The sequence below is a fragment of the Nilaparvata lugens genome, unplaced genomic scaffold, assembly GCF_014356525.2.
Source record: "Nilaparvata lugens isolate BPH unplaced genomic scaffold, ASM1435652v1 scaffold5125, whole genome shotgun sequence".
NCBI classification, from domain to species: domain Eukaryota; kingdom Metazoa; phylum Arthropoda; class Insecta; order Hemiptera; family Delphacidae; genus Nilaparvata; species Nilaparvata lugens.
Genome location: NW_024091032.1, coordinates 3068 through 23412, shown reverse-complemented (window position 1 = coordinate 23412; position 20345 = coordinate 3068). Strand labels below are relative to the sequence as shown.

The 20345-nt window shown below is 35.8% G+C and overlaps 1 protein-coding gene across 1 annotated transcript; it reads right to left on the bottom strand.

The window, feature by feature from the left end:
- Positions 1 to 3: 3 nt before the first annotated feature.
- On the bottom strand, positions 4 to 19008 carry LOC120355883 (membrane-associated guanylate kinase, WW and PDZ domain-containing protein 2-like; the record flags this gene model as incomplete). The annotated part of the gene is made up of 3 exons (XM_039444629.1): positions 18582 to 19008; positions 3384 to 3617; positions 4 to 159 (listed from the first exon to the last, which is right to left on the bottom strand). Coding segments are annotated over exons 1-3 (721 nt in total), but the record flags the coding sequence as incomplete, so codon positions are not given.
- Positions 19009 to 20345: the final 1337 nt, after the last annotated feature.

The window sequence follows — 20345 nt, the reverse complement described above, 5'->3', positions numbered from 1 at the left end:
TTGAAGCCATGGCCTCCACGTTCGACCGATTTCGACGACGTTTTCCCTCGGAGCTAGGATGCGCTCCAGGCAGCAAACTTAAATTTGAGCCATCATTCTGACTTTGCAATGCAGTACCATGCGGCTCCTTGGAAGGTCTCGGTGTTCCATAGTGGTTTCCTATTCGACCCATGCAAATCATAATTATTAATTTATAATAATTCTAGTCCAAGATGATTGACATAATTGAATTTTTTTCTAATTACTGTTTCTAAGGCTGTCAAAATAAACATAGTACCTATAATTTTACATGAAATGTAGTTGTTTGTTAAAAAAACTATGAACCGAAGATGAAGTCTGAAATTGTGAATGGGGCATTTTTATATTCTCACCATTTAAGAATAAAATTCATTTATTGATTCAATGATAGATATAATAAATTAAAAATGCAAATCAATAATTGCTTGGGGTTCCTAATTTGTTGGGGCACACTCAACAATTTCACCCCTACTTTCACAAAAGTAATTCTTGTAATATTAATAAGATTAAAATTGATTGTAGAGTGCGTTTTGAAGAGTAAAAAGTGATTTGATTTGAAAATTAAAAAAGAGCAATAATGATTTGACCGAGAAACCTATAGTACTATCAAAGTATTACGAAGACTTCCGCAACTAAGAATATTTTAGAAGTTTTCGGAAATTTTGATAGCACTTAAAGTATTTTTAGAGTATTATGAATTCAGTAATTGTGGTATCGAATGATTCCAAGAACCATTTCCTCTAAAATTGTTATAGTTAACCAGTCAATCTTTGACTCGACACTTGACACTACACGTACAAATATTTAACTACGTTGTGTTATCATCTTTGAATATTAAGTAGGCCTATTCCCCTAACACAAGCTTGGAACGAATGATTTAAACTAGAATAATATAAAAAATGTGCACAATTCAGTAAATTTCATGGAATATATAAAAAATGTGCACAATTCAGTAAATTTCATGGAATATCTTGAGAATTATTTCAATATTTAAATAACCATTGACTAATAATAAAATTCACGGTTCTAATATAGGTATACTAAAATAATCACACCTTATATAAAATTTAATTTCATGTTTAATGCGACCGGTCCTGAGTCAATGTTCAATGTTTATTGAAATATTCCAATAAACGTCCACTATTCAGTAGAATTCATGAAATATCCCAGTAATTATTGTGATATCTCAATAACCATTGACTAAATAATTTTTTGGTGGCATTAATATATGATGTAAAATTGTCAAATCTTATGTAAAATGAAATTTGGGCTCCAAAGCGACCAGTCCCAAGTTCATATATTTGTTTAGTGAGATATTTCAAATGTGCATAATTCAGTACATTTCATGGAATATCTTGGAAATCATTAAAATATCTCAATAATCAATGACTAATTAGTTTTTTGGTGTCACCAATAAGAATATTTTTATTGCCGTTAAACAAACTTAATTGTAATAGGCTACGTCAAAATACAGTCAGTTTTTTTAAAATACTATGTATACATAAAATTAAATATTCTTAATATACATAAATAATTATAATAATACCTATAATGAAATACAATCTAATTCTTTAGAGATTATTATTTTTGAATTGTATTTGTGTCAGATACTAGGTATTCATTTATATTATAAAAAGGATGGTTCTTTAATCATCTATTTAAAACATGATTGTTTAAAAGCTTTTTCCGGCAGATTCCGCACCCATGAAGGAAGTTTACTGAACATCAGTCGTCTCTGATAAAGATGACTCTTGTGAGTTTTTGATAATCTAATTTGAGGAATAGCAAGATCTGATCTGATCTAGTGAGTAAAAACTCACTCAGACTCCTGTACATATTATAATCATTGTGTAGAGTTGGAAGGGTTGCAGGAGAGGGATGAAAACTGTGTATGTCAGGCATTGATAAGAGGAAGGAGACAAAAATCTGGGAGTCATGTTAGATTCACAAATCAAATGGAACGCTCACATTGATAATATATGTAAAAAGATGAAACATATTATACATAAATTTTACAGGTTAAACGGGTTAGGTGATTAAATATATACTATTAATTTACTTTGCTTACGCCCAGTCAGTATTACAGTATGGCATTAGGGTATGGGGTGGGGCATTGGACGTACATTTTAACAAAATCTCCTTAATTCAAAAACACTTAATTAAAGCAGCACTTGGTCGACCCAGACGTTACCCTACAAATCTCCTTTTTACAGAATTCCCAGTTTTAACAGTTAGGCACTATTGTGAAAAACATAATATTATACATAATTAAAAACAGAAATCTATTACACCTCAAGCTCGAACCTAAATTTTCGAATGCAAGATAATTATCAGATTAACAGAACTGACATGACTGTATGCGAAGACAATTTCTTACATCTGCAATAGACTCATCAACCTGCTACCAGAAAACTTAATAGCAAATAGAACAACAAAAGCAAATCCTAAAAAAATAGCAGAGTGGATAAAATCAATAAACACTTCTCAATTCTTACAAACATAATATAATATTAAATATCACCATCATCTCATTTCACTAACTACAATCATCATAATGTATCAATTCAAATTATATTTCAGATATATTCCTTCCAACACAATATATATCAACATTGACTTATAACAGCAACCAATCATAAAATTTAATATAGCAGTAACTTACTCCATTTGTATTACACTTCAACTTTCTCATATTATCAGTATTCTGTACATTTTATTGTCACATATTTGTATTAATTTTTCTTCTCTTTCACTTGTGTATTTACTTTTTATGATTTTTTGGTACTCGCTGCCAGCACTCAAACCCTTGGTTTTGCAGGCAGCGCCTATTATGTTATTTTGTGTAACAAAGTTTTTATTTATATGAATACTTTGATTGTCTATCTTGCTTAACATTGTTTTGACATTTATCATTGTTTTGTATTATATTTGAAATGGCAAATAAAATTTGATTTGATTTGATTTTTGATTTCTCGTTCTAAAATGGTAATATGTTCTAAAATATGGTAATATGTTCTAAAATGGTCAAATGGTTCAACAACTTAATCAACTTCGATTTGTAATTTATTTTAAAGATTCAAATTCAATCTATCCACAGCCAACAATGCACAAACTGTACAATATTGAACGATTGTTACTATGATTGAAAAAATACAAAATAATATTGCTAGTAGAATATTGAACTTTTCTGTATGTTCAAGCAATTTCTCTTGTTTGAAATAACAAAATCGTTGTGATTACCTTAATAAATTCCTCGATTGCAACCATTTATTGAAAAAGTACAAATGATGCCAGTAGAATATTGAGCTTTTCTGTGTGTTCAAGCGATTTCTCTTGTTAGAAAATAACAAAATCGTTATGATTACCTTCATAAATTCCACTTTCGAGTAGACTTCCACTGGCGACAAGCTGCTGAAACTGTTCTAGTGTCAAGAATGTATAATCGACACCATTAACTTCACCCTCTCGAGGTTCTCTTGTAGTTACGGGCACTGTTCGTAGATAGAGATTATCTCTGATTGTATTCTGCAGATCATGATCCACAGAGCCTTTGAGGAAGCGAGAATTCAAGAACTGGCACAAATCCCTAGTGAGAAAACCTGAAAAAATCAACAGATAGTAAATCAAACAGTCGAATGATGAGGTCGTTTATAAACATTCTGGGTTGGTGACACGAGATAAGAGGAGAATCGAGTAATTTATGATGAACCAGAGAGGTCATGTGATCAAATGACTCATCTCTTCAAATAGACAGATGCGCCTTCATATCTGTAAAAGGCTGAAAATAAGCTGAAGCTTATTGGATAATGATGACATACAGGCGGCTGGTTTGATAACAAGGTTTATCGCAGTTGAACAATAGAGCATTAAACGATTCGTGCTAATAAATTCATTATTAAGCTATTTTATAGTATTTTCACTCCTCAATCTTAAGATCGACAACTAGAGTTTCTACCATCCACCTCCCCTCCTCGATCTTAAGATCAACAACTAGAGTTTCTACCATCCACCTCCCCTCCTCGATCTTAAGATCGACAACTAGAGTTCTACTTTATAGATTTGAGTCTTCTTTTCAATTTCCTCTTTACTAGTCTAAATTACTGTTACTCGTGCCATGTCATCTTGATAGGTAGTTTCACTTGATACGCTAAAATCTATGTAATAAAAAAAATAATTACAGTTGATTCGTTCAAACTTGCTTATATCATGCTTTTGAAGGGACGGATTCAAGGATCCAAAGGTTCAAAGAACCTCACACGTCAACCGAAGTTTATTGTGTTCAAACTTGCTTAAATGAGCGATATCTAAAATATGATTGAAAGATTCTTCAAACCGTGCAGGAGACATAAATCTCATTCACTTACATTATGTCAATTCCATGTTTATTAACAAAGATAATTACTCAAAATGGTCCCTTGCAATGGAGGAAACTTACAATCAAGGGGTAACAGAGACATAAATAAATGTACATGATAAAATCTATGAGTAGCGTGAATCGTGTATATTTCTCAGTGAGAACTATAATTGCCATGAGTTCTGGTTGGACTGTTCACACTCAGTACGGCCGAGCGAGTGTGAATAGTTCCATTGGAACTTATGGGAATTATATTCGCGTTACCGTACAGTGGGGTATCTTCATGTCGAGGGTGACTGCTTAGCACCATTATACAATAATAATAATCAAATTAATACTCCATACAGGCTATTGGCGAATGAATTTGCTATATATCATAATTATATCATTGCTGATAGAATCGTATGATGCATTCTCGAGATCGAGCTCAGTTGATTGGTGTGGAAATATCGATTTTTAAGCCAACTATCGATTCACAGTGATGTTTAGTACTTTTCATCTACTGAATTATCAAGTCTGAAATTTCTGAGTCTGAGTTGAACTGAACAGAAGGGAAAATTGGCATCATATTCATAAACTAACTATTTTTTCCTACAGTTACGTTGAAAAGTGGCCATCGCTGCACTGATTACAGAACGCAAAGAATCACTTTTCCGCTCTAGTGCGGGAAAATTTTTTCCTGCACTCCAGATATGCAACATGGCAACGCAAAATAGTTAGTAGGTTATATGGAGCACCAGTGCAGCAAAATCAAAATTAAGTTGGTAACTGTGACTGGTGCACGTTATAAGAATCTTGATGAGGTGGACAACACTGGATGACAGCAGTTGACAGCAACACAACCGCCATTCAACACACATACATTATTCTATTTTATTTATTAATAATAAAATTACAAAGATTTACATTTGATGGATTTCAGGCAATTTTACCATAATTACCCACTTTTCATATTCAATGGTAACTGTAGGAAAAACTTAATGTGAAATACGTGCGCAAAGTTCCTCTGCTGCACTCAAGAAACCATTCCGCCCTCGCCTATGGCTCGGGCGTAAACGTTTCTTTCGGTGCAGCAAACTGTCACTTTGCGCACTAGTTGCACAAATAACTATTAAAGGCTATATCTGAACATTAGGCTGATGAATTATAACTGACAATCAAGCATGTTTTATATGCATTTTTACAAGTTCAAAGACATGTTAGGACCAGGTTAGATTATAAACAAGTAGGTGGAATATTATAATACGCTTCAAGCCTGGTTTACACTAGTAGAGTTACTGGTCGAGTAACTGGCATACTAAGGCATACTAAGACTCAACTCACACTTACGCGACTCGACTCTAGTCGAGAGCATGTGTTTTCAAATGGTGACGTCGCAGAGACTAGAATCGACTGGTCTGAGTGTCACCATTTGGAACACATGCTCTCGACTAGAGTCGAGTCTCTTCTCGACCTGAGATGAGAAACAAAATGTGGAGAGATCAATAGGAACACTCACACTGAAAGCGTGTATTCGAAACACCGCTACATGTGGTACCGATACCGCGACATGTCATACGAACAACAGGTTTCATGCGACACATGTCCGACACACAGATGTCGAGATCTGTCGCAAGTAGTGTGTAAGCTCTGATTTGACAACACAGGTTAGTTCACGTGCGACATGCCTCAGACACGACACGACACCAGTATGTAAGCCGTCCAAGGGTGTGATCACATTGATTACTTTACTTTTCTTGTTCATCACAATTACTGAACTGCATTGAGGGAGCAACGATCCCTCAGTATATGACACGTCAAAGTTTAATCTAATATCTACCAACACTCCTATTTCAACACAACAGATCCCACATCACATACATCAATCAAACATTATTCAACAAGGAAGTCTGCTAACCTGTACGGACACAATGCAATAAGGAATTCCCTGAGTGCTTTTTTTGAACTCCTTCAAGCCATCAATTTCTCTTATGTGAGATGGGATTGGATTAAATATTTTCATTCCCATATAAAACGGGCCACTCTCCAGCAGGCTTAGTCTGTGATGTGGGTTAACAAAATCTCTAAATCTTGTATGGGGATGACTCACCTGGTTCTCCTCATACATTCCTCTATTTTTAAAAACGAAGATTGCTAAATCTAGTATATAAATAGCAGGAGACGTCAGCAATCTCTTTTCTTTAAAATAAGGTCTGCAAGAGTGCATTGTATTAATCTTATAAATTATCCTAATGGCTTTCTTCTGTAGTATGAATATTCCATTATTCTCTATACGTTTTCCCCAAAAAATAACTCCATATCTCATAACTGACAGAAAATAAGCGTGATATACAAAAAGAACAGTTTTCACTCCCTACTCTAGCCATTACTCTTAATGCAAACAAGGCTCTATTCAATTTACCAGTGACATGAGAAATATGTAGCTTCCATTTCGAATCATTCTCCACCATCAGACCCAAGAATGTCGTGGAATTGCGTATATGTGCAATTGCACGCTTGTTTATGCATGACCAAGCGCGCAGATGAGAAACAAAATCTGGAGAGAGCAATAGGAACATTCACACTGAAAAGCTCAATTCACACTTACGCGACTCAGGTCGAGAAGAGACTCGACTCTAGTCGAGAGCATGTGTTCCAAATGGTGACGTCGCGGAGACTAGAATCGATTGGTCTGAGTGTCACCATTTGTAAACACATGCTCTCGACTAGAGTCGAGTCTCTTCTCAACCTGAGTCGAGTCTCTTCTCAACCTGAGTCGCGTAAGTATGAGTTGAGCCCAACTCTACCGAGCTAACTCTACTCTACTTACTTGGTCGAGTAACTGTTTTCACTACAATTGAGAATAGTAGGTAAAGTGTGTTGTCTAGTGAACAGAACTAGAGGCGGCATGACTCTACTCTACTAGCTCGATACTGTTTTCATTAGCATAGTAGAGGTAGAGTAGAGTGAGAAGCGGTGGTGGGTGAAGCACTACTACGGTAGAGTGCTATACCACTCTACTCTACTTAAAACTAGTACCCTATAGTGAGGTCCACGTTATAATGGCAGTGGATAAAGATAGAAGAATAGCAATGCCAATTCTCTGCATTAATTTATTATATTTATCCACTGTCAAAAACATAATTGGCATCGTTGTGGACCTAGAAAGGGATAGTACCACCGGCTTTGTCGAATGATAGACAAGGATAGCAAAACCAAAGTTGATCAAATACTGTCATTATAACGTGGACCTCACTATACCATGACTCTACTAAGAACGTTTTCATTTGGAAAGTTCACAAGATAGTTATTACTTGCCCAGGAAACTCTACTAATGAAAACCAGGCTATAGGCCCCAACTATACGGGTGTCTTAAGGTGCAATTTCGAGCGGCGTCCCGAGACGCATGATTAGAGCACATAAACTAAAAATTCATTAGATTCGATGGAATTCATTAGAAGTGTTGGCTACTATGATTTCTTTTACGATTCATATCTAATGAAACATAGAATCCAATGAATTTAAGTTAAAGGTTATGAACTCCAGCCGCGACTGCTCTAACCACACGTCTTTTAGACGCGCGTCTCGAGACGCCGCTGAGGAATTGCACCTTTGGACGCGCTGATTTTTTTTCGCTCGTTAATCAGCTGATTCATCGTCTCTTATAGGGTATACGAGCGAAGTTTTAGGCGCAAATTTACGGGCGTCTTAGACGCGCTGAAGTTTTTTCACTCGTTAACCGGATGCATTGTCTCTTATGGGGAGACCAAATGCGTGCGAAATAGACGCTCCCCATGAGAGACCATGCATTCTGAAGACGCGCGAAATAAATTCAGCGCGTCTTTTCCGCCCGTATAGTTGGGGTCTAAAATAGAGTTGAATTTGTTTTGTAAATTGAATAGTAGGCAGGCAACCCATTGTGAGATGACTGTTATTAGGGGGAAAATTCATTTAGCCTATAAGTTTATCAAATAAGTAATTATTGACATAAAAGTTTTACCACTTTTTATAAGGCGTACCGTGATAATAAATCACAACGTATAAAAGTTACTTCATTCTTTTAAACCTACTGGACCATTAAATCTATAGATTTCGTGGTCCTTTAGATGGCTAAATGAAGTATGGGTATTTGAGATTTTCAAACTAACTTGGGTAAATCTAACCTAACTTACTGATGGATCTACTAGCTTCCTATAGAAACTTTCTATTATCAAGAAATCCTTAAGGTGGATCCCCACATATCAGTGACAGTGACAGTGACCGGCACAGTGAAAATATCATTTCCATGTTTTCCAATTGGAGTATTCCCACTCAGCCCGGCCAAGCTGGTATGAATAGTTCTATTAGAACTTGTAGGAATAATATTCTCACTGTAACGGACACGTTCACACTGCTACTGATATATGGGAATCCAGCTGATAACTATGTTCTTACTCGATGATGAGTTCAAACTAATACACTAAATCATTTTGGCATCATCATCCGAGAGAGATTGAACGTGCGGTACCAAAAGCCTAACCTTTTGTGAAACCTAACCTTTCTTGGAGATGATTTTGATAAAGGATCAGAGTTTATTGGGTTCATATGGGTACCTAATTATTGAAAATTCCACTACAGAACAAAAATTAATAAACGAAAAAGTGAGGTTGCATTCGTTTCTCAATTCATGTCTGTAACAGAGCAATCATTGGGCTTAGATTGTGATAATTATTCCACCTTGGTGACCAGTGGCAACTGAATATGATGCTAAATTAACCTAGAAACATGACAGGTTCCACTGTTCCACAGTGGGTACGGTATTTTCTAAGCATTTGAATTGTGTTAATTTCTAAGCATGAACATTTCAGTTAGGAGAACATTTCTCAAAAATATGTATGAACTGCACAACAATATTTCCTTGATCTAGTTGTTTCAGTTATAGCATATTGTGTTTTGTAGAAGAGCAATTTAAATTTATAATAGCCTTCTGATTTCGGATGGTTATTAAAACATTCTAGAAGTAATTTTGATGAATTTGAAAGTGATAAATCATGTATTTCAAATCCTGATTATAAGACAGAAAAGGTTAGGTTCAGTAATATAGCTTGGGTGCACACTTATAGGACACATATCAACGGTTTATGTTATTAAAAGGATAATAAAATAAGATTATATTCTGATATTGCTAAAATTGTTGACCGTTATAACCACTGAAGGTTATAAAATTCAATTCACTGACAAAACTTGACCAATATTTCAATGATGACCGAGTCAGGGCCAATATATGCTGATCAGCCTAAAATACGTTAAGGTTGTGTCGAAATGACATTCATGACATTTTGATCAACGGAAAATCTAATCAAACTGATAAACAAGGTAAACAAATTGGATAACTCACTTTGAAATAGAAGGTAAATACATCGAACAAACTTGATAGTTCACTCCCAGGTTATGGCAGATATTCAAACTACAGTTGCTAGACGACGCTACTATCATAATGTGAGATAAATCGATTTGAGCACAAAATTCGCATACAGTTAATTGAAACTAAAAGTAATTTACATGGCACAAGATTGTCGCGGAGAAATTAATCTCTTCACCTATCTAGACACGACTTCATAACAAGTTTAGTTTATGCAATAGGCAGCTAAACTATATAGATATAGCTTATAGCTGGAAGCAGGAACAGCCAACAGGGCTGCCAAGCTTACAGGTAGACCATTTCAACTTCTGTATGTTCTACGAGCGAATATAGCGGTACCAATGAGAGGCGTGGTAGGTGAAGGTGATACGAGAAACAAGATATACTTCTCATTAACGTTTATGTTGTGGTATTCTTATTCAACGTATTTTGTACTTTCGTAGTTGACATGAGAGTGAGAGGTTAGGGATAACTTTTACTTATATGCCAAGCAGATGACTTCCAGGTTGCTTGTGGCAATCGATTCAACTTGTTATTCTGGCGTTGGCGCCATATATTATTATGCGACGCTCACACATATAGATGAATTGATAAAATATAATTTCAGTTCATTCACTAACCTCACTGCATTGATTCACGGAGTGAAATGGTTCATAATGTCTCTATTACCATAGAGAAAAAATATCACTACATTCTCTTGTCTCTGCTATAACTTTATAAGAAGAAAAGCTATAAAGTTATCTCATATTGATCTTGAACCCAATCGAAAATCTGGCGCCTTACATTTGAAATTTCCCATACTAAGGCTGTGCAAAGGCTTAAAATAGACTTTCTACTGGTGATATTTTTCAAAGTTTTTCGATTTGTATATCATCAAGCTATCGAAATGAAAAAGTTTCCTCAGGAAAACATTTTTTTCCGATTATTACTTTTTGAGATATGAGCGCCTAAAGTTTAAATTTCTGGGACAGAACATTTCAAATTCGGTAAGAGATAAATCCATGAGATTTAGAGGATAAATTCCTCATAGTATTGTTGATTAAATAAAACAAACATTTTCTGAAAATATCAATTTTTGAGAAAGCTATTCAATTTACTAAAAATGACCAAGAATAACTTAACTAAAAGTTAGTATACTGATTATAGTATAATATAGTTACAATATTGAATAGCTTTCTCAAAAATTGATATTTTCAGAAAATGTTTGTTTTATTTAATCAACAATATCATGAAGAATTTATCCTCCAAATCTCATGGATTTATCTCTTACCGACTTTGAAATGTTCTGTCCCAGAAATTTAAACTTTAGGCGCTCATATCTCAAAAATTAATGACCGGAAAAAAAATTTTCCTGAGAAAAATTTTCCATTTTGATAGCTTGATGATATACAAATCGGAAAACTTTGAAAATATCTCCAGTGGTTTATTTTTAGCCTTTGCACATCCTTAAGCAGTATCAGTGAACCAGTGAGAATATAATTCTCATGAGTTCTAATGGAACTATCCATACCAGCTTGGCCGGGCTGAGTGAGAATACTCCAATTCGAAAACATGGAAATTATATTTTCACTGTGCCGGTCACGTTCACTGATACTGATATGTGGGAATCCAGCTTTAAAAGTATTTCTCCGACGCTGGGTTACTTGTGTGCTGTTCTTGAAATTGCCGTGTCTTCATCATGTGAAATTTTATATTCAATTTTATTATTGGATATTCTTGAACAGAGAAAAGCTGTTGAGATTTTTGCCGTCCTTTTGAATTCTAACAGAATACTGTAAAGATAACTTGACAAACATCATCTGCTTAATCTATTAAAATTTATAAGGACAGCAAAAAACGATTTGTGTGTAACTAGACTGATACTGCTAAATTAAATAGTTAAAATAAATAATTTCATATAACTCAAGAGTGTGCAATATTGAAATCAACTTCCAAAAGACACGACGATTCCAAGAAGAGCACACAAGTAAACAGGGTAAAAAATTAAGAATTTTTATTATAAGATATTTCAAATTTAAAGCGTCAGAACTACCATTAATCACAAATAAACAATAGTTATTTTCGTAAAAAATACAAACTTTCAGCAAAAGTTATGAAGCTGTATCTACATGATGCTGTACATACCAATGTCCGGCTGTTGAAACAGGCTGCAGATTACATTTCAAAGTTCATTAATGAGCGTTTTAATTAGTCAAATTTACTTGAATTCATGTTTTGTGTAAAATGAATATATTTTGCAAACATGAGGTCAACTTTGCAAGAACATAAAATTGAATCCACTATATCAATATAGACTCTTCTTGAAGTTTTGTAGATGTTGAACATGTTTGACTTTTGAATTCAACTTGAATCTTGAAGGTACATTCCAACCTATAAATGGGAAAATGAGATAAAAACAGATGTCACTCAATGTAGAACGTATAAAACCAATAAAATAGAAAAATATAATGAAAGAAGAGTGAGAAGAAAACTGTGAGATTAATTATATTTTTTACTTTATAATTGTATACTTATAAGAATTGAAAACCTGACTTCAAGTTTTCAAAATCGACCATTTAAATCAAACGTTAAAGAAACTTGAATCCAAGAAAACTTGACTAATGTAAACCCTACTTTAGCGATAATTATATCAACCTGGATTAACTGGGAAAATTCCTTTCAGCACACATTTCAAGTTGTGTGTTATGTGTTATGTTATGTATTCAAACCAATCTATTCAAGCAAAAATATATTTCAACAAATATCAAAAGATGAACAATTCCACTAAAATCACAAAAATACAAAATCATAAGATATGGCACTTCCACTAAAATAATCGGAGCTCTTCCACTAAGAGTACAAACAGAACAGCCAGGTCGATATGTGGATTTCAGCTCGCTAGCGTTCCTCTACCATCTATATCAATGTCTCCAAATGTTGTTATCATTGCACAGCTGTTAATGGCATCGATCTTCACGGCGACTTACTCGTTTCGTTCACACCTTGAAACGGAGTCATCAGTATAAAATGACCACTCTCTAAAGTCCACTGTAGTGGTACAATTCGTACAGTACCGTATCTTAATTCACATTTTTATCATATTCATTCCTGCATTTTTCTAGATTTTGGGGAAATAACTTTTCCAATTGTATACACTTAATGAATAAGTGTGGTACCGTATAAGATGTGGTAGCATAATGAATAAGATGTGGTATAAGTGTGAATAAGATGGTACAGGCCGGTGATACCAATTTTTAATATAGATTTTCTAATCAATATTGATAGAATGAGTTGATCAATTTTTTCTAAAGATCTAATCGCTTATCGGTACACATATTCATCAGTCACTCACACAGCATATTTCTGATTAGACACGAAAAAGCTATTCGCTGGAATTTCGAAGATCACCTCAGGTGGTTCCGTATCTCTTGGACTGAAGAAAGATAATATAATATGACAGCACTAATTCTCAGGGGAATGATTTGAGTAATGTGACTGGAACACTGACAAGCTGTGTAAAAAAGTAAATTCGTAAGGCTTTTGTTGGTGGGGAGTCCCTTGCGGGAAGGTCCCACCTTGCCTAAATACATAATTTGAGCCGTCAAAGAGTCTTACGACTGTCATACTTTAACCGGGACCAGCAATTTAATTTGCTCTGTGATTGCTCTGGACGCAAAGTCATGTTGTAGCAACTAATGATTCAATATTGTAGTTCAATCCTTGGTTGCCTTTTTTGTGGCTAAATTTTTTGTTAAGTTACTCGAATTTAAAGTTCGATAAAAATGATTCATTAAACTCCTGAACCGCTGAAGTACCCCTTCATTTATGATGCTTCATCAGCATGTATTGTTGAGGTTGACAATAAATTGATGCGCACACCTGAAATCCTGAAAAGCTTTCTCAAATACAATAAATGGTGATCTACAGTTATATGGCTCTAGCTAAGTATACACTGGATGTAACACGTAAAATTGGTTTAAAAAAAATAGCTACAAGCACGGTTGAATTCTCAAACAATTCAGAATTGAAAATATACACATCCTAGTCACGATGAGATATATTTAAAAAAAATCGCCGGGTCTCCTTTCAATGAGAACTACTTCTAGTAGGTACTGTAGAATGATCAATTTTTTCAAATATGAAAGGAAGTTTTCAGAGATAGGTTATACCTTAATACCTTCTTCTTCATCCTTTACCCACACTTGTGGGATCGATGGTGTCATAATACAAAACACTACTTAACACATGATTATGATCAAGATGGCAGTGTGAGGTGTGAGGAGTCCAACCCAGGTTTCAAACAACAAAAAAAACACACTATTACATGCCTGGCTAACAGGCCAAAATCTGAGTCAAGTCGTCATCCAGAGACACTATTGTACTGTAATAGGCAGTGACCTTTAAGCATTTGGTTACCACTCTCTCAAATGCACCAACTGCTTCACCCGTGCTGGTAGCTTGTCGGAGAAGCGTAGCGCTGGGATTCTGTAGTATACCTGTGATCTCTGGAGGTGCACCCTGGGAATGTCAATCAGCTCTCGATGTTTGGTGTTGTAGTGATGCACATCCGACCGGGTTTTCAAGTCTTGTTGATTCTTTTAATGTATATCAGGCAGAGAAGAATGAAGCGGCTGACAACTGTCAAAAACCCCAACCTAACAAAAGAGGCTTGCAGTGTGCACAATGTTCACTTGCAGTCATCATCCGGGCAGCTTCAGTACGTCCACAACCTTAGTTGAATGACCCCACAAGAGTAGACCGTAGGTAATATGACAGTGGAGAAGGGTGTGATACATCATGACCATGTAAGCCTCCGTCGCATGTCCCTGCAGCTTCAGTAATAGGAAACAAACTCTGGATAGTCTCTTGGTCACCTGCTGAATGTGGCTAGCCAAGCTTAGTCTTGAGTCTAAGACAAAGCCTAGCAACTACACAGGGTCTTGATCACCAAACTTCGCGTTACGGGCGCGACGCCACACGTTAACGTCACACCTTCAAGTGAGCACCTGCTTTTTGCATATCCCGTGAGGTGTGACGCGAGCTACTACCCATCGGCACTGTCAAGTCGGTAGGAGAGTATCACAGAGGAGTTCAGCCTGCATTGCAGTGTAACCACCCCAATTGACCGTGCACCTCGGTCGGGGCACTGCGCAGTTCCGGCGGTACGTGGGCCTGGTCGGGGCCCGGACGTATCCTCTAACTCGTCTACAGGAAAGAAAAAATACTCGTGGTTCCCAATTGTATACGTTTCTAGGGTGGGCGCTTGCACGTCCACCACACAGGCGCCTAAAAGGGGACACGAGCGTTTCGGAAAGAATCACCAATGAGAAGGGTTTTTCGACATGCTATGATGCCATTTCCAAGAGACGGAGGCGTTACCCGGGTCCCACAGTCTGGCCTATGGGAGTTTCACATGCTTGCTACTTCCAAAGACCCCCCGTAGAAATTCAGAGACCCTGATTCCCATAGTCTGGTCTCTCACTGGCTAACCCCGAAACTCCACCGGATTCTTCACTGTGCCCAGCTACTCCCAGTTCAGGCGACTCGGTTAAGCCATGAACCTCCCATAGTCTAGAACCTTCACCCATGCTACATCCAGGGACGGAATTACACAGGTCATCACGTGTACCCTCATTGATCACCAGACAGACTACACATGATATGTTGGTTCCTGTTTTCATTTAGCTGGAAGAGGTTGATCTGGAACCTAAGGGTTGAAGACTGCAGATGTTCCGCTGACATAACCAACACAGCTGAATGTCTGCACCTGATGACGTCAGGGATGTATCATCCGCAAACAAGAGAGTTGAGCCGTTGCTAAAAAAAAGTAAATTCGTATGGCTTTTGTTGGTGGGGAGTCCCTTGCGGGGAGGTCCCACCGCCTGAATATATAATTCAAGCCGTCAATGGGCCTTACGACTGTCATACTTCAGCCGGGACCGACAATTTAATGTGCCCATCCGATAACACGGGAGTGATCTGTTTTAAAATCTTTTGGCATTGAGAGGGTTTGAACCCGGGATCTCTATGCTGCTACGCAAGCACTCTATCCACTAGACCACGGATCACTCAAGAGTTTGAGCCGTTGCTGTTCAAGTCATTGAATATTATATTGGAAATGAGCTGGACTGTATATTACACTGTGGTTATTTAGACACAGTCTCAAGTCCAGCCCAACTACAAACCTCTTAAAAACAGAAATACAATAATGAATACACATTTTAACAATACATAAAGAACTAACATACAATTTCATGATTATTCAATGGAATCTAAACCATGAATAAGCTGGTATTATATTGTAGTTGATGGGCACGCTTCAAGAATCGCATAGAATATATTGAAGAATCAAACATACTTAATCATTCAATCCAGAAACTTCCTAAAGTTTAGGAAGTTTAGTCTTAAGGAAATTTAGGATTCCTAAAGCTCAATCCTCTACTTTATTTTATTTTTTCTTATTGCGGATGATGAGCTTTTTCTTATGCGTGGGCAATGAAAAGTGTGTGAGTTGATCGATGAGATGATCAAACGTCCATGCCATCGGTGGGATTCGAACCCACGAACCAGACGGTGTTAGCAGACCAAAGTTTGTAACGCTCCTTACCACTAGACCACACCGGCCGGTCAATTTATTATAAAATTCTCATTTGAACCTGATATTTTATCTAAGAATAATCTATACATTTAGTTTTCAGCCAAATTCTCCATATGTGTTGATTTCAATCCAGGGTGCATCACATACCTTATCAATAAATCGTTTGCCTGTGTTGTACTCATTACAATATTTATAAATAGAAGATGATCCCAAATGCATATTTTTCTATGAATTTAATCAGCTCGAATCCGTCATGGCCTGCATTGAGGTCAAGTGGAATAGTTGCTATAGTGAGGTCCACGTTATAATAAAATTATTCGATTATTTGTGTTGCTATCCTTGTCTATTATTCGACAAATCGGATGGCGCTATCCTTTTCTAGCTCCGAACCTTGCCAGATCTTTTTTGAACAATTTAGAAATATAATTAGTTGGCGAAATATTTCATCTCAATCATAAAAATGTATTATAAAATAATTGAAAAATATATTTTCTTGGCGAATGAAATAGGCTATAATTCATTATTATTAACAAGAACGAACAGGTAATATTACATCAGATATACTGTTATCAGCTATCTTCTATAGAAGGCAGTGACAAGGTGGAGAATCGGCAACGCTGTTCTCCTATCTTTTTCCACTGCTATTATAACGTGGACCTCACTTCAGTGAAATGTTATTTAGATATTATAACTTAAAACAGGAGTGACTAGATTATGAGAGAAGTTATTAATTCACATATACATTTGGGTTGGGGGTTGAATTTGAATTTTGAAATAGGAATTCTGATATAGAACTTGGGGAAATTTTATCTTGCAGAACTGAGAGCTTGCAAGATGGTGATGTCTTTAGACAGTGCTTCGTCTTTTTTCTACCGTTTAAATTGAACAAAAATGATTTTTTTTCTCTATTGCGGTTGATTCCCACATGAGATTTTTGCTTGTGCGTGGGTAATAGGGAGTGCAAGGGTGATTTGATGAGATGATCAAACGTCCATGCCTATTCGGCGGGATTCGAACCCGCGACCAGGATTCACTAGCACTAGCAAACTGGAGTCGTCTCCGCTATCCTGGCCGGCATATAACTTATTCAATTCTAAACTGAACCTTCATTCACGGTATGAGTGAAAAAGGTAACGACTACCATTGTATGTATAGATTGTGACTGTTTACCATGTAGTAATACGACTTTGTATGTACATGAACTTTGATATATACTTTACCATGTATTTAAACTTTAATTTTAAAAAAACACTTTTGAAGTGAAAATACACTTACTTTTGTAGTGCCGATCGTTTCGACCTGTTGTTGGTCATCATCAGACTGTGGGAATTTACTCTTTGGTCAGTTGAGAGTTTGACTATGTTATTGTCATTGATGAATTTGTCTACTTTCTGGTCTATGTCTGTTTTATGCATTATAACTGTGATGTTGCCTTTGTCAGCATTAGTGATGACTAGGTTGTGTTGTTTCTGCTTGTTTTTTATGCTTTTCAATATCATGTGTTCTGGGTTGGTTTTTTCTGAGGGCTTGAAATTGTTTCTGTTTCTTGTTATGTCCTGTCTCAAGTATTCTTGGTCAGGTAGGGTAGTGTTTTGTATTGCAGTCTCTGTGTCTATTATAGTATTGAATAATTGGGATTGTGAATTATGATTGTTTGTTTTGATGTTGTGTTTCAATCCTTTGTCTAGTAATTTCATTTCTGTTTTTGTGAATTCTATTTCAGTGTTGTTGATTGTTCTATTGTGAAAATTATGTGTGGATGTTACAGTTGTGTTCTGGGTATTCATAAGTTGAGTTAGTTTAAGGTTGTGTTTGGCTTTGAACTTGTTTTTCATAGAATCAATAATTTCTTGATTGTATGATAATATTTCATTAAATTCTATATGATGTAGTTCTGAACTCAGTTTTAAATGAAGATAGTATGCTTTCTGGTTGAGGTTATCTTTCTGTTTGTACAAATGTTGAATGTTGTTTTTAATGTACAGTTTCTGAGCTTGTTCTTTAGTTTTTTGAGCAGGGGAGTTTTGATTTTTTATACTGATTTTTGCATAGTTAGGAATAATGGAGTAAATTCCCACAGTCTGATGATGACCAACAACAGGTCGAAACGATCGTCACTACAAAAGTAAGTGTATTTTCACTTCAAAAGTGTTTTTTAAAATTCAAGTTTAATTTTAACAGTGAAAAAGTATGGATATGCAAGAGAGTAACCATGTATTTATCAACTTTGTGAATTAGAATATTTCACTTACCGGCTGGCGCTGTTTTCAAACTAACTGGATTGCCACTTCTGCAGCAATGGTTAAGCCAAGCAACCGTATCTTTTCTAGTGTATCCAGCCACATTTTGTCCTTGGATGTTGAGTAAAATGTCACCCTCATTCAGTTTCCCACACAGATATTCTACTTTGGCTTCATTCACATTGGTCACATACGCGAACTGACCGTTGTCAGAACCGCCATCTACATTAAAGTTCAAGCCAGTATCTGGTAGCGGGGCAAGAGTCACTTCACACACACTGCCAATCGAACGTGCTTCCGACTTGGAGTCCGTACTTGGCCTCTTCTGGCCAGAGTTCTGCATTATTATTATGACATAGTATATACACTTTCAAGTATTTCTTCATTACAGCAATGGAAATCTCCCATCTAACGTTCATCCATTCACATCACAGAGCCTGCCAAAATAAACAGAGTTATTTAGTTTTCACATAAATCACATAACAGAGCAAGCTCTAGTGGTGTAAGAAAATTCGCCTCAATTATAAACGGAGAGTATGAAAGAATAAATTAATTAGATCATGTTAATATACTATAGTTTTCACATAAAATCACATACCAGAGCAAGCTCTAGTGGTGTAAGAAAATTCGCCTCAATTATAAACGGAGAGTATGAAAGAATAAATTAATTAGATCATGATAATATACTATAGTTTTCACATAAAATCACATACCAGAGCAAGCTCTAGTGGTGTAAGAAAATTCGCCTCAATTATAAACGGGGAGTATGAAAGAATAAATTAATTAGATCATGTTAATATACTGTAGTTTTCACATAAAATCACATACCAGAGCAAGCTCTAGTGGTGTAAGAAAATTCGCCTCAATTATAAACGGAGAGTATGAAAGAATAAATTAATTAGATCATGATAATATACTATAGTTTTCACATAAAATCACATACCAGAGCAAGCTCTAGTGGTGTAAGAAAATTCGCCTATATTATAAACGGAGAGTATGAAAGAATAAATTAATTAGATCATGTTAATATACTGTAGTTTTCACATAAAATCACATACCAGAGCAAGCTCTAGTGGTGGTGTGAGAAAATTCACCTCATATGCAAATGAAAAAGATAATGATATAGTGTTGATATCCCCTATACAAATATGAAGAAAGAAATTCATTTGCAGAAAGAAACACCTAAAAACAGCATGAATATAAGACAAATTATATAAAAACTGTAAATATATAAAAACTATAACACAAACTGTACTGCAAATAAAACCTTCTGCACTGCCAACAAAAAGCACATTGAGAAGACATTGATATTATTGAATTGAAGAAGCAATTCTCTCAAAAAACTCATAAACTCTATAGGGGCAAATATTTGATGCTCTGCGGCGAAGTAAGTCTACAGTGAGGTTAACTATAGCAATTTCATGAAAAATTTCATGAAACAGACCTGTAACATGTTATTGTGATCTTGTCTCCAGCGTGTCATTATTCACTCAAATCGTTATCAAGTAGGGTGACTATGGTCAAAAAACGCACATTTTCATTTGCAGCTTTGTTAATTCTCAACATAATTCTATGTTCATGGTATATATGCATACTCGCAATCTTGTTGCTTATTGGAAGTTATAGAAAAATAATTAATCTGGAAGGAGATTGGAGAAAAAATGTTTTGGCTGACCATTGTCACCCCGCAAGTGGGGTGACTCTGGTCACACCTATTACTACTGCATACACTCTCTTCACTGATGTGGGGCTGCAATGGTCAGAAAGAGCAGACTT